We start from the raw sequence: 14426 nt of genomic DNA, 5'->3' as shown, positions 1-14426 counted from the left end.
GACAATCAAGGCCATGGAAGTCGAGAAATGGATGATGAGACATATGATGTCATTGTTAAAGCACTGATAGGCCTTTCACACCGCCGCAAAATCGGCGCTAGTTCTGGGCTTGTTCGGAGTTAGAGCCAGTGTTTTGGTTTCACACCGCCAGAGAGCCTGCTCCGGGCCGTAAAAACCGGGGGAACTCATACCCCAGGATTGAGCAGGGTTTGATAAGAACTGCTTGCGCAAACGGTTGGGGGAGGGATTATCCTGACCAACCAGAGCAACTCAAACCTCATGCCCGCCATATTTAAAAACACCGCTACTACGAGACGTAAACATAACATAATTACCGAACGTAGCGATCAAATTGACCGGCGAGAATACGCTGTATGGGTCCTGTTTGCTTAAGAAAGCAAAGCGAGAGCCAACAAGTGTAAAAATAAGACGTATTCGCCGCTGTTGTTGTGCTTAAAGCTAGCGGTAGCTTTAGCGTTAGCCACAAGAGCAGCGGCGTCGGGTGACGTACACACGCGTTTACAGTGACGTCATCACGTTGCTCTCTTGCCGGCTCCATGGCTGTCTCCGGTCGATGTGAAACCAACCGGTTCATAACTGGGATAAGGCTGTAACCAGTTTTGAACTGACCCCAACACCAGCCTGGAACTGACTCTTGGTTCATTTTGGTGTGAAAGGCCTATGAGAGGAGAATTTGGCATTCCTGTTAAAGAAAGGACAAGGGTCCAACCAATGACGGATTACCGCATGGGCAAAGTGGTTACATGTCCAGGGCCCTGGCCAATAGGGGGGCCCTTGATTATTTTTTTTTAATTAAAAAAATTTGACGGGGGTTTCCCCCCTGAGAATGGGTCGTAAAAAGTCGGGTTGTTTTATATTCGGGGTCTTATATATTCGGCCGGGACAAGCGTGTGTGCGCTTGGAGAGAGAACGATGTGTCTAGAGAAAAAAAGGCCACAGTGTGTCGGTCTCACTGTGAACGACACCAACACAGCGTTTCACCGGGTGACGCGCTGCTTCGCTCAGACATTGAGTGTAGGCTCGCTCAATAACTTAGCTTAGCGCGCGCTCGCATCGTCGGTGTCTCTGCCCCAATCTAACTGTCTAGTAGGCTCCGGCGCAAAGAGTCTCTTTCTCTTGCGCAGCACCAGAGAGACTTTATAGAATTGTATTTCGCTCTATCTCTCTCTAGGCCGTGCACTGTATTATAATGTGTGTAATTGTGGATTGCACGGTGTGCTAGTGCGTGTGTTGGTAGGGGTCCATGACTGGTTTGTGTCCAGGGCCCGTGGTCATGTTAATCCGTCCTTGGGTCCAACGCGCTGCCCTTGTTCGTCTCTGGAGGAATAAGCACTTGTTTGGGCTATTGGAAGACGGCAAGACGTTGATATACGATGGGAAATTGGTGGCAAAAAAGACAAGCTTCAAAGGCATTGTGAAGACAGGGCTTGAAGAGACCAAGGGTTGTGGTGCCAGAAAACTTAACGTATACCTAAAGGATACGTATTCCGGCATCAGTACACAAAATGTGCAAAAGGTATTGGACAGGTCCAGGCGCTATCAACTTCGCAGAGCTACTTTTCAAAACAAGGCCATTCCCAAGCCGATCAGGGCTAAAACTGTTCAAGAGCGTCATCAAATCGGCCTTCTCGACATGGGGAGATGGGCTGTCAAGCATAGAAACGTTAGATATAGGTACATTCTAACCATCCTTGATGTGTGTAGCAGATACATATGGCTACGCCCTCTGAAGAGCAAAGAGAGCAAAGAGATTGCTAAACATCTCATTGAAATCTACACTGAACATGGCCCACCCAACATTTTGCAGCATGATCAGGGCAAAGAATTCAAAGGTGCAGTCCAGAAGCTGATGGTATCATATCAGGTCAAAGTCATTCAGAGCTCTCCATACCACCCCCAGAGCCAAGGTAAAGTTGAGAGAACACACCAGGTGCTACGTCGAAAAATCATGTATGACTTTGTGAATTTCAAACGAGGAGGTGTTAACTGGGCAGCACATATGCCAAATTATGCAAGAGTTATGAATCTGGACAAAAAATAGGTTCTCAACTGGATGTCTCCATTTGAAGTGTATTATGGGCGGAAGAATAACATCAGGACTCTTCACTTATCCAGCAATACAGGTGATGCTAGCCCCGGCTCAGTTTCTGATGCAGTTCCTGAAGACTTAGAACAGAACATGAGTAAGTTTGAGCAAAACCGCAGGAAGATACGAAGGAGGGCATTAAAGGCTACGGAGCGTTGCATGAAACGTACGATTAAATCAAGGGGAAATCCACCACCATCAGTTTACAACTTACAGGACAAAGTGTTGGTGAGGGTCAGCACAGGTCCCAGATTTTCAAAACGATACGCTGTGATACCAGGTATAGTTGTCAAAAGAAATGCAGATCTGTCGAAATACAAAGTCAAGTTCCGAATGCTAGGCAACCCAGGCCATCAACATATCAAATGGTTTGCAGTATGTGATGTGACAAGTGTCACAAGGGAGCGGGAGAAGCAGCGTTCTGAGCACAAGGCCAGAAAACATAAACGCATACAGTTGTTACAGCCCATCACCCATGGAATGAGGTTAGAATCCTTTGGATCACTAGGTTTCAGGACTTGTTTGGACCCTAATTCAGATGGCAGCTGCCAGTTTGCTGCCATGGTTGACCAACTTGCCTCACTTGGAATTTTTCGGTCTGCAACATCTTTAAGGCAAGAAATTGTATCAGACCTAATGCTTCACCCACATGCCATGAATGGAATACATCTTTCTAATTTTGTGGAAGGGCAATGGGATGACTATGTGCAAAGCATGCAGCACAGTGGTACATATGGTGATCATTTGACTCTACAAAGAACATCCACCATATTCAATGTACAGTTTATGATTGTGTCAATGCTTGGAGTTGATGCAACAGCAATAGTATCCCCACATGGTCACTACGATGAAAGTCTGCCATTGCTGATTCTAGGCCATTTTGCTGAAGGTTGTGGGGACCATTATGTTAGTCTTGATGGACCAGTCAGACCATTCATTCGAAGAATTCAGAGAGCAGAGAAGCAGAGGGTGCTTCTTTATAATACTGGCTCTGATGCTGTCCCTGACTCTGACCACCATTCAAACCCTGACTCTGACCATCACTCTGACCCCACCAATTACCCTCCTGGAGATTTCAGTGATGTCCTACATGGTGACCTCCACACTGTCTGTTACACTGACCCTGATACTGAGACTGATTCTGCATGTCCTACAGTGCCAAAACATATCTTCCCTGCTGACCCTGACTTCATTGCTAGCCCTTATTTGCCTTTGATTGTACTGTCAACCATTATCCAGTATTGCCTGTTGATGGATATGACAATGCTGGGCACCTTCAACAGAGTTTCCAACTTGTTCAGAGAGCTAACCCTGCCATTCCTACCAAGAATTTTTATACGTGATTCTTTGGTGGAATGTTTAAATATTGTGACGGATTAAGACTGTAGCATTGGTATTTGTAGGTAATATAAAGCAGCTGGACGTAATAGTGGCCTTGCATCCAACATCAGGCAGCTCTTCAGCCAAAATGCCAGGTGGTTTACAGCATGGATCGTGAATCGACATATATTCTTTGGATGGTTCCATATTAAAGACATTCATTGGAAGAAATAAAGTGATTTGAGTGATCACTGGCACAGTCACTGACCACTGACAAATGGAGCCCCCTTGACTTTATTTTTGTTGGCAACTATAATTTATGATCATGTTTATAGGCATATTGTTTAGTTAAATTTATTTGGACTTATATTTTTACTTTTGTGTCCTGACAGGCTGTGTTTACATTTAAAGAGCCTTTGAGCTGGTTCATGTTTTCTATGACATCCCTATATCTGTTCTAGACTCACATACTGTATATAGCTGGTAGATATTGTGAGACTAATTTGATGTTCAGATCTCCAACGTTTTTGATGACTTTTTTGTTATTGTTCAAAAGTTCCAAAATAAAAGAAGTTTGAATTAACATTTTATGCTGCTTGTATCATGTATTTCACGTAAGTAGTAGGAAAATAATGTTAAAAGCCTTTATTAAATTGGCATTAAAGACAAACAAAAAAAACTGCTACATTTGTATTGGAAGGTCTTCATAAGGTTGTATGGAAGGAAAGAGTGTTCACCTACTTTTTTGAAAAGTCCAATTTTAAATGTGTTTTCATTGCACGAGTTATTAGTTATTGTAGCAAAGAACATTAAACTACATGAACTACAGTCCCCCTCCTTCTTCCCTAATCCAACCTCTTCTCCTGACAGCTTTTGAGTTGGTTACTGTAGCGCAACCTATGTACAAATCATAGTCAAACTCAAAAACAAACCTGTGCCCAAAAGTGCATTAGTTGGCAGTATACAGTTGTTGCCTTTATACCATGGATTTGACCCATGGAGGATGATGCGTAAAATATTAAGGCTTCTCTTCCTTTTTATGAGGCCTTCCACTAATTGGGAGCGAGGTTCAGTATATGGCATCTAAGTTGGCTAATGCTCCAGCATGTTTGCAGAAATGTGTGATCTTGCTGGAGACAGACACAGGTGAAAGCATTTCCTTCCACTCCTGCAGGGATGGCAGAAGTAAACATTATGATAATGCAACACTTTTGTCACTATATGTGCTATTATTACATTATGAGCTGTTATAACATTATGAGCAATGTTATCAATAAGGTTCTTAATGTAATAAGTTATTACAGTATTACATTATGCGCAAAGCCCTTATTACGTTACGCGTCCGTGATTTTATTACATTATGTGACGATTATTACATTATGAACTTTTATTACATTGAAATTATTACATTATGAGCCGTTATTACATTATGAGTCTTTATTACATTATAAGTTGCAACACAAGTCTTTGAAGGTCATCAGACAATGAAGAAAACATAGCAGTGATTCTTGAGAAGTGGGACAAAACAGAGTGCAATGTTGAAAAAATACAAACCCTATGTTTAGGCAAGTTAAATTACATGTATGTATCCAACATATACTAAGCTACTGAGCTAAGCTTTGACACAACCTCCCAGATTGTCCTTTTTATCAAAATGGGCTTTTTAGCTTGCCATTCCTTATTTTGTGTTAACACCGTCAGACACCAAAAACACAAATACATTTTCCCTTAATTTATGCTAGACCCATGAGATGTTTAGTGATCAAATATTCACCAAGACTGACAGAGGCCACAAAAAATATTTCAAAAATGTATATGAATATCATTTTTTTTGACATCTGACGGTGTTGGCATATTTAACGTTTCTTAAACAGAACAAATGGAGTTTTTTTAGTAGCCATTTGGTTTTTCTGTTGATGATAAGTGCTAGTATGAACTACTTCAGGAAAATAAAATGGTCGAAACATTTCAAATAACTTCTTCACAAATTGTAAGTCGGTGTTGACATATCATGGTTGTGACGCAGGACTTTCAAGATTTGGAATGTAAAATATTCTAAAATGGTAGAAAGTAGAATGTGAAGAGAGGTCCTTCATAGTGACAGCTGCCCCTTATTTTGGATGATTTTCTTAAATTTTAACCTTCCTCCTGTGTTAACTTTCTGCTACCATCCATGGTGTTAGCGGGTCGGTTTCGACCCGTGTCTGAAATCAGCTGTAAAAAACACTAAAAACAATTATCTATCATCCAGTTTGTTTCTCATCTCTTGGTTACCTTGTTAGGCTTCCTTATCCATGAAAATATTGTTTTTAATAGTTTTGGTGTAGGCAGCTGGGCCTTTTTTTTGTCAGTATCCGCCTCAATTTCAATAAAAAAAATTGTAAAATTAACCTCAAGAGAATCATATCAGTGGTTGACACTAACAGTTGCCCGCTTGCCTGGGGCAACTGAAAATAATGTCTGGGCAAGTTGAGATTGCTTTTTGGTTGCCCGAACGGGCAAGTGGATTTTAAAGGGTTTGTCTGTAGTCTAGGCTATGTAATCGTGTTTTACAGTCTGCAAAACATTTTTTTTTCCCGCTAACTCACACAAAATAGATCGGCTATATTCACAATTGAGCAGCTGCGCGCAGCAGCCAGCAGCATCACGGTCGCTCTTTCGCACTCGATCTCTCTATCTCTCTCTCTCTCACACACACACACACTACACACACAGCCTGTGTGCGCGCAGTTTCGCTGTCTACGTTCCGAAAGCCGGCTCTATCCTACGGACTTGGTTCCGCTATATTCAAAACCCAGAAATCAATAACGTTTGAGCTTATTGATACCGCTATGGAGTCCAGTAGGCTACGTCACATTATGTAATTTTAAATATCGAGTCGGGTCATCTTCATCTAATTAGGCCTACTTCAGCGTATTATTCCATCACTCGACCGCATCATGGACTGTAAAAGTGTTCTACCTTCGACTGTCTTGAAGAAACTCCTTCAACCTGCTCCATCTCCCAAAAAAATAAAAAACTCTTGTCTGCTGAGCCGCTGCAGACGGGCTCGGCACCGTCTCATCATTCATTCAATGCAGCGGTGATCAACAAACGAGAGACTCTGTAGCAAGTCCCGCAGTTAAAAAATCTGATAGTTTTTAAATCCATATTAAAATCTGCAGGATAAGACCTAGTTAGCTAAAAAAAATCCCTAACGGTTCAAATGTGATGTGTTCAGGTCGGCTCGGTAAAATGATTATTAGGCAAAGGTCAATAAAATGACATCATGATGTGTTCAAATGTAACATCAAAAAAATAAGAAATTTGAGTTTTTCGCGGGAAGCTTGAATAATAGCCTACAGTTTGGGTAAAACACTTGTTTTCCCAGCAATATAAACTAAATAGTAGGCCTAAATATGGAATTATGACCTGCTTAAAGTCCTATCCTTAACTCTGCTCATCTTATAAGCAATTAAAGCAATAATACCAGTTCTCTTTAAACAAAATAATAGAAAAGTATCGATAAAGATTTGGATTGTGGAGTCTTTATAATGGTATCAATATGAATAGAAATTAATGATCCCCCTCCCTACTTACAGTGTAACTGGGCAATAGCTTTAACATGGTGGACTTTAATCATTTTATGGCACACAATCACTTTTTGGCACAATGTGACTGTTTTAAATAAGTAAAATAAGTTAAATTTTTCTGAGGAAGCTAACATTCAGCTTGACTCTGAGCTAGACTGAGTTTTCTGAGCCCCTGGGCCAGGTGCATGGCAAAAAGAGGTCCTTTCACGATGCTGCAGCAGGACCAAGCGCTTGGTGTTGTGTGATGTCATGATATCTATAGGCTTATATGAATTGTTGTTCGTTTTATGTGGTCAGGATGAGACAAGTAAGCAGTGTTTGCATTTAAGAGATACGGTTCGCTAAAATTTATAATTTAATTAGCCTATACAGTACATATCATTGTTTAACAGTTTTTTTGTTTTTGTTTGGGCAAGTGAACACAACATTCGGGCAAGTAAAACATTACCTGTACTTGCCCTATGGGCAAGTGCATTTGAAACCTTAGTGTCAACCCCTGCATATAAATAAATATTTGGTTGTTGTGTTACCTGATTATTACTGAGGGATATGAGAATACATTTTTTAACTAAATTTGTTTTATTTATTTTTTCATATTAATATTATTGACCTTTTTAACATCTACGGTGTTACTGGTCAATTACGACCCATATATATTTATTTCAGAAAACAGCAAAAAAACTTTTATTTCAGCATTATACAAACACACAATGAAAACCAGAACAAGTCACAACACAAAATATAGATTTGTAAGGTCAAATAAACAACAACTAATCAACAAATCAAACCAATCGAAATCAATTACTAGTTCCAAAACTAGTAAAAGAAAACAGAGTAAAAGTCTCTGTTTGCATATGTTTGGTTGTGTGTTCAGATGTGTGGCAAAGAGCAACACTTTCAGTGTTCTTTGCAGAAATATTTCTTGCAGGTAAAGCACAATACTTTTATCTTTCCGTCCTTAGTGCTTCGGCAGACCTGACACCTCTTATTTTTAGAATCAGGTGGCCATTTTCACCAAAAACATGATCCAGAACTTGGCTCACTGTATATCTCCTCATTTTTGAATGCTGAAAATAGGAGATGTGCACTGTGCAAGTCACCAACTCTATATTGAATTGACCTCACATGTCTGGATATGCCCGTCTGTTTGTTTCGCTTTTATGCAGGTATGAGGGCAAAAAAAGTCAAAATGAGAACCCCCCCAGAGCTCACATGATTGGGAGAGGAGCTGACTGTCATTGTGTTGGCTGACAGTGCACTTATGATTTCATTTTTGGCTCTAGTTATTGTTTTTTACATCTTATTCTATAACCGGGTCGAAAACGACCCTAACACCACCAGTGTTATAATTTCCACCAGAGCATTTTATAATTAAGTGAAACATTTTTTATTTATTTATTTTAATAAACAAAATGTAAGTGGTTCTTTTATGCATTTGAAATCCAAAACGGGTCGGTGGCGACCCTAACATTATCTGACGGTGGTGACAAAAAGTGTCCCACCACTTTGAAACCATATAAAACATGAATGTGTTGAAGAAAAACAGTTTTTATTGATATGAGAGATTATTTAGTGTTGCCTTTGATGAAAAAAATCACTTTTTAATCAATCAAGTACATTTTTAATAGGTTTTATTGCATATGAAAGACTGAAACCCTCTCTGTGGACACACCGTTTTGGACGTTGTGAGAAGATAACAAGTGTCATATATTTGACATAATAATGATACAATTCAATTTAAGGGGATAATTGTGCTCCAGACATTCTATTCTTAATCCCTAATAACATCTACTATGTTAAATATTTTTATTTTTAAAGATAACAGCAGTTACATATGGAAGACGGCCTTTTGTCCCGGTTCTCAAGAATCACTGATAGGATTTCTGATATTTGTGATGAAAAGTATCAAACAAGAAATTGAACTTTCAATGGAAGGCTATATTGTCACCTAAATGATTGGATGTAATTAACAGAGTCAGACAAAGCCTGCTTTTGGTGGTTAGAATGAATGATGGCCATTGCTTCTTGAATATCCAACGGCAAAGACTAATAATTACCAAGGGGAGTTGTATGGCCTTTTTTTTGTAATGAATAGACACAAACATAATATGAAGGGATATTCATCCTTACTATTATGAGAATATGACCCCCCATTTATGTGATATTTATGTGGTACACTACTTTGAGCTCCTTTTTCTTCTTTGTTAGGGCCTGTTCTTCGCCTGATTAATTTGTTTTTGTTTATGCAATCTGTTCTGCTTTGTCATAGTTAATATTGGTATTAAAGAAACTTACAAGAATCCAAATGTCCATGTTAGGGAGAGAAACCAAACCCCAGGGAGTGACTTTTGTATTATCCGTACACAACCATTTAAATGTTTGGAATCACCACAATATCATGATGATGTACAGTCAAAGGTCTGAGAGTACCGCTCTATATTTCTGAATTCTTTCATGCTTTAGGGTTGAACAAAGTACTGTTTACAAACAGATGTTTCTATAAAGGGTTGGCAAAATAGAAGTGTTTTGGTTGGGGGTTCAACTGCAAGGGCAGAAAAAGACAAAGATCCCTTTGATAAAGAGTTAAAATAAGAACAAAATAATTCACTCATTGGTCAAATTAACGGAAAGCTTAACATCAAAATCTGTTTAGATTTAAATAGGAACATAACAAGCAGGAATTAACAGGCACTCTGCTGCAGCCAAAACGGACGGGCCTAGTTCAAATGAATGACTAAACCTACGATTAAGTCTCACCGCCTGATTTGGTGTGGAATGATGCAGCCATATAGAGGTTTATTTTCTCAGTAAAGATTATAATTATTGAAAACTACACTGTGCTGAAGGCTATCAGCCACTGACAATGACTTTTAAGCAACAGAGAAAAACTGGCCAAGGCATATTGTCGATCCAATCATTTAGATATGGCATCTGAACTACAATAGCTATTTCACTTTTTTTTTCTCACATTGTTCCTGTCTTGTGTGAAAAATGTTAACAGAAACAACAGTAGTAGTAGTATCAGTTCCCACCTCTGCAGGACATCCATTCTCTGCTGTGTTGTTGATGAAGTCCAACTTCAGCCTCTTCTCAATGTACTCCAGGTCGGTCTCTGACTTCAGGAACTGCAAAGACAAGGTCAGCTGCTGGTCAGAGTGCTGAAATGTTATCTCAGTTTTACTGATACCAATTCCTTTTTATTTTGAAGAGCTTAAAGATCTCCTGTTATACTACTTTTCTGGTCTTAATTTCTCATTAATGACTCCTATAGAGCAACCTGACACGAATCACTGCACAAAAAACTATGTAGATTTTCGGGAAGCTCTTCCTCTCATCTGGGGCTTTCAGCATTCTCTGTCAACACTGGGCTTCGGCCTTCTCCGCCCCCTTCCTGCCAACCCCACTCTGTTGTGATTGGTTACCGTCTGGAACACTTTCAGCAGCGCGCGGGCAGATTTGAGCAGGCAGGTGGGGGCATGGCCGGAGCGTGCCTGAGCACGTTGCAGCATTACCATACATGGAAAAATTCGGATTCTCTACATAACAAATCCCGGAAATTTGAACAAGTGAATCGCGACCGACTGCCCTAGTGTATAGCGCTTTGGAATACGTCTAAATGCATGTAAGTCATTACTTGACACTTGAGTATGGTTAAGCATGACACAAGGAGCTGTACTGTCTAAAACTAAAAATGATTACTCAGTCAAGACAGGAACTATCTGATCAAAGAATCAGTTAACAAGATTACAAATCTGACAAATTTCAATGCCAACTGTTAGTATTTAGTTTTCAATATTTGGTTACTAAGTATACAAGTTATATGCTCAGTCACTCATGCAGTTTACATGTTAAATTAGAATATTAAATATTTATCATAATTAAAAAGTCAACAATAATGTGCAATGGTAAGCATATTCTGTGGATAAAACAGGTCTGGGTTTTGATTATGGCAAGGGTTAATAGGTCTAACAGCCATTGTTTCGAAAATCAACATTGGCCAGTGTTTGTATCCTAAAGACTCACTTTAGGATATATATTCTACAAATGATATTTCATGAAGTAAAATTAGCTTTTTCATTCAAGTTTACTACCTTATACTTTCTCTAAGGAAAAGCTGTGGAAGTAGTTCTAAACAAGCCCCATCATGTTACCGTGTGGGGTGCAGGAGAGCCAACACATAGACTCACTGTATGTGTTTTCATTGACGTCTCAAATTGTACAATATTCATCCCGCTCCTTCTATCACGATGTACACATGATACAGTTGAAAAGTGTAAAACAAGTAATTGCAGCTCTGCAGTTTTCAGATGCTTTGACAATACTATTGCACTGCTAGCTGTCTGATACAGTAGTGCAATGAAGTCAGAGCACCTGCCAACAGCTGAAGATTCAGAATTTGGAAACGATTCCTCTGCTTCTAATGACTTCTGGTGCTCTTTAACATTGCACTGCCTTTTTTTTGGGGGGGGGGGGCATTTTTATTCTTTATTGATAGTGTAGAGACAGAGTTGAAATGGGGCAGAGAGGGGAGTGACATGCAGAGAACGACCGCGGGCTGGGATCGAACCCAGGTCCGCTGCTGGCCGAGGCCCATGGGGGGGGACGCCCTATCAACTGAGCTAAGGGTGCCCCCTTGCACTACTTTTCTGTCAGGCTCACCAGCAGTACAACATGGCAGTGCAGAGGACAGAAGTAGTTTGCCCTTGGCTACTCCAGTTTTTCTAAACATTTATTCAGGATCAGAATGTTCCGGATTGTGTAATCTTTTTTTTTTTTTTTTTTTTTTTTTGCTATCCTAGGTTTTTCAAAAGGTTTTTCAGATAGGGTCATTCTGATCCAGATACCACAAGATCATGATTACATAATCTAGATCTGCAGTCTTTGATTAGGGCAGCATCATACATTTAATATACGTATATTAAATGTTTTGTCAGCATACTAATGTTTTTATTGATCAAAAGAAAAGTAAATGGTAAATGGACTTGTATAGCGCTATATCTCCGTTTATCACAGACTCAAAGCGCTTTACATTGTTTTTGTACACATTCACCCAGTCACACACACATTCATACACCGATAGCAGCAGCTACCACGCAGGGTAGGCTTAGCACTAGGGTGCTAAGCTAACTAAGCTAACTATCGGGAGCAATTCGGGGTTCAGTGTCTTGCCCAGGGACACTTCGACATGTGGCGGGGAGACGGGGGATCGAACCTCCGACCCTGCACACCAGAGGCGAACTCCCTACCCACTTCGCCACTGCCGCCCCACAAAAAAATGTAATGGTTCACTATAGCAATCCAAAATTAAGCACAATGCAGGCAAGAATTATGTTTGCATGCTTGCTGTGGGTTTTGTGCAAAATGCCACTCAAAATCTGAAATTGCCCTTTAATTTAATTCTAAGTGGTATTAAAAAGGTCATAAAAAGTCTTACATTTGATTTGGAAACACTTGATTATTATTAGTATTGAGTTATTCAATTAAGGCTCAGTCCTCTTCCCGGGTTAGAATCTGGCCCTTGGTCGCGTCGGCATGTCTTTTCCCTCTCTGCCCCATTTCAACTCTCCAAAACTGTCTAATCGAGAAAAAAAATGTCCCCCCAAAAAGTTGCAAAAAAAAAGAAGAAAAAAGATTGGATATTGTCTTGGCATGGTCTCTGTTATTTCACTTTGCACGCACTGAATAATAAAATGATGACATGTGTCCCATGTGTCCTCCTACATGTCTTTATATCCACCTTGAAACCACCCTTTCAGTGGATTTAGGATAATCCTAATTTTGACAGTGAAAAAGGTTTGCAAATAGGCTACTATACAGCTGGAAGACTGTTGTTACACTAAAACAGTGGAACAATATTCGAACTACAGCCTACTAATGACAATGGCGATCTACCCACATTTGAACGCCTGCGATCCGGTGTGGTGCCAAAAAGTGATCGGCTGCCATAAAGTGATTTCAGCCGCGGGAGCGCACACAGCCTGTTTAAACTGGGCTATATCGCCTCGAAACGTGTGTGCGGCAGCAACTTCTGATCAGTCATACTACTCAATAGCACTACAGGATTATTGTCCGCTGTATTAACACATACATGTCTTTTAAGGCGACCAGACATCAACGTTGTACGGGGATCGACCCCGTTTTTGGTGGCTCTCTGTGCATCAAGGTGACATAAAATAACGTGATTAAGGCAGGCATATAGGCTATTGGTTTTTGATTTGTTTATGTGCTCCATGAATCAATTATCCTATTGAAATTATTTCTGTTTTATATACCTTAAAATGAGTTGTAAACATTCATGAGTATAACAATTAATATATTTTATCCCATCCAGTGTCTATTACCAGCTGAAACACCCTTAAATGGTCAAATATAAGGTATTTCAGTCGTTTTCTTGCTGCCAGAAATTGATCTCAAGTCCTATCTTGATACTGACATGTTTTATATGCCTTAAAATGAGTTGTTAGCAGTCATGAGCATCACATTAAATAGATTATATCCTATCCACACAGTAAATTTTGAAGTGTTAAAATAACACTAAAAGAGTTAAATTTAACACTATTTCCGAGTGTATTTGGTCCCACTCAGAATTGGAGTTAAATTAACTCTTTTCAAAGTGTTAGAATTTTAGAGTTAAATTAACTCAAAATAGAGTTAAAAATTAACACTCGTATACACTGTATAGTGTTATTTAAATGTAACACTAAAGGTTAAACAACTCTCTAGAGTGTTAATATTATTCCCAGCAGTGTTAATAAATAACTCTTCTGTGATAACAAATCAACTCTGATGGTGTTCATTTGAAAGCTGATTGACACTGCATTGAGTTATTTGAAGATAACACTGGGCAGTAAAACATCTCTGGCTAGTGTTGATGTTACACACTACTGTGTTGATAAGTTACTCTATTGCAGTGAAAAAGTAGCTCTGGCTAGTGTTGATGTTACACACTACTTTGTTGAAAAGTTACTCTATTGCAGTGAAAAAGTAGCTCTGGCTAGTGTTGATGTTACACACTACTTTGTTGAAAAGTTACTCTATTGCAGTGAAAAAGTAGCTCTGGCTAGTGTTGATGTTACACACTACTTTGTTGAAAAGTTACTCTCGTGCAGTGAAAAAAACAGTAAAAGTAGAGTAAAATAATGACACTAACACTGCAGTGTCATTAAAACTTCTGAATGTTCTAGTTTAAATTTAAAAAAACAGAATATTTAAAAATGACAAGTTATCAGAAAATAATGCAGTTCAACTTCTTTATTTTAGTGCAAACGGTCAGGCAGACATGCTTAAATCTCATGGCGGAAACATACATTCAAAATCATTGAGGGCTACATAAAATGGCAATATGGAATAATGTACTTTGAGCAATCTATTTGTCCATAAGTCATTTGAACATCAAATGGTTTAAAGTAACATAGCTCATCAATGTG

General features: G+C 39.4%; 1 protein-coding gene across 2 annotated transcripts in view; it reads right to left on the bottom strand.

Moving 5' to 3' along the window:
- Positions 1-14426, bottom strand: part of ska2 (spindle and kinetochore associated complex subunit 2) — a 67332-nt gene that overhangs the window by 35299 nt on the left and 17607 nt on the right. For both annotated transcript variants that reach the window (XM_080040448.1, XM_080040449.1), the window contains exon 2: positions 10032-10124. In XM_080040448.1, coding sequence (XP_079896574.1) covers positions 10032-10124 — 93 coding nt within the window. The remainder of the gene's footprint in view (positions 1-10031; positions 10125-14426) is intronic.

This window comes from Ammodytes marinus (genome assembly GCF_949987685.1).
Source record: "Ammodytes marinus genome assembly, chromosome: 14".
Classification (NCBI taxonomy): domain Eukaryota; kingdom Metazoa; phylum Chordata; class Actinopteri; order Uranoscopiformes; family Ammodytidae; genus Ammodytes; species Ammodytes marinus.
The sequence above is the reverse complement of the archived record's forward strand: the minus strand, read 5'-3'. Positions and strand labels throughout refer to the sequence as shown.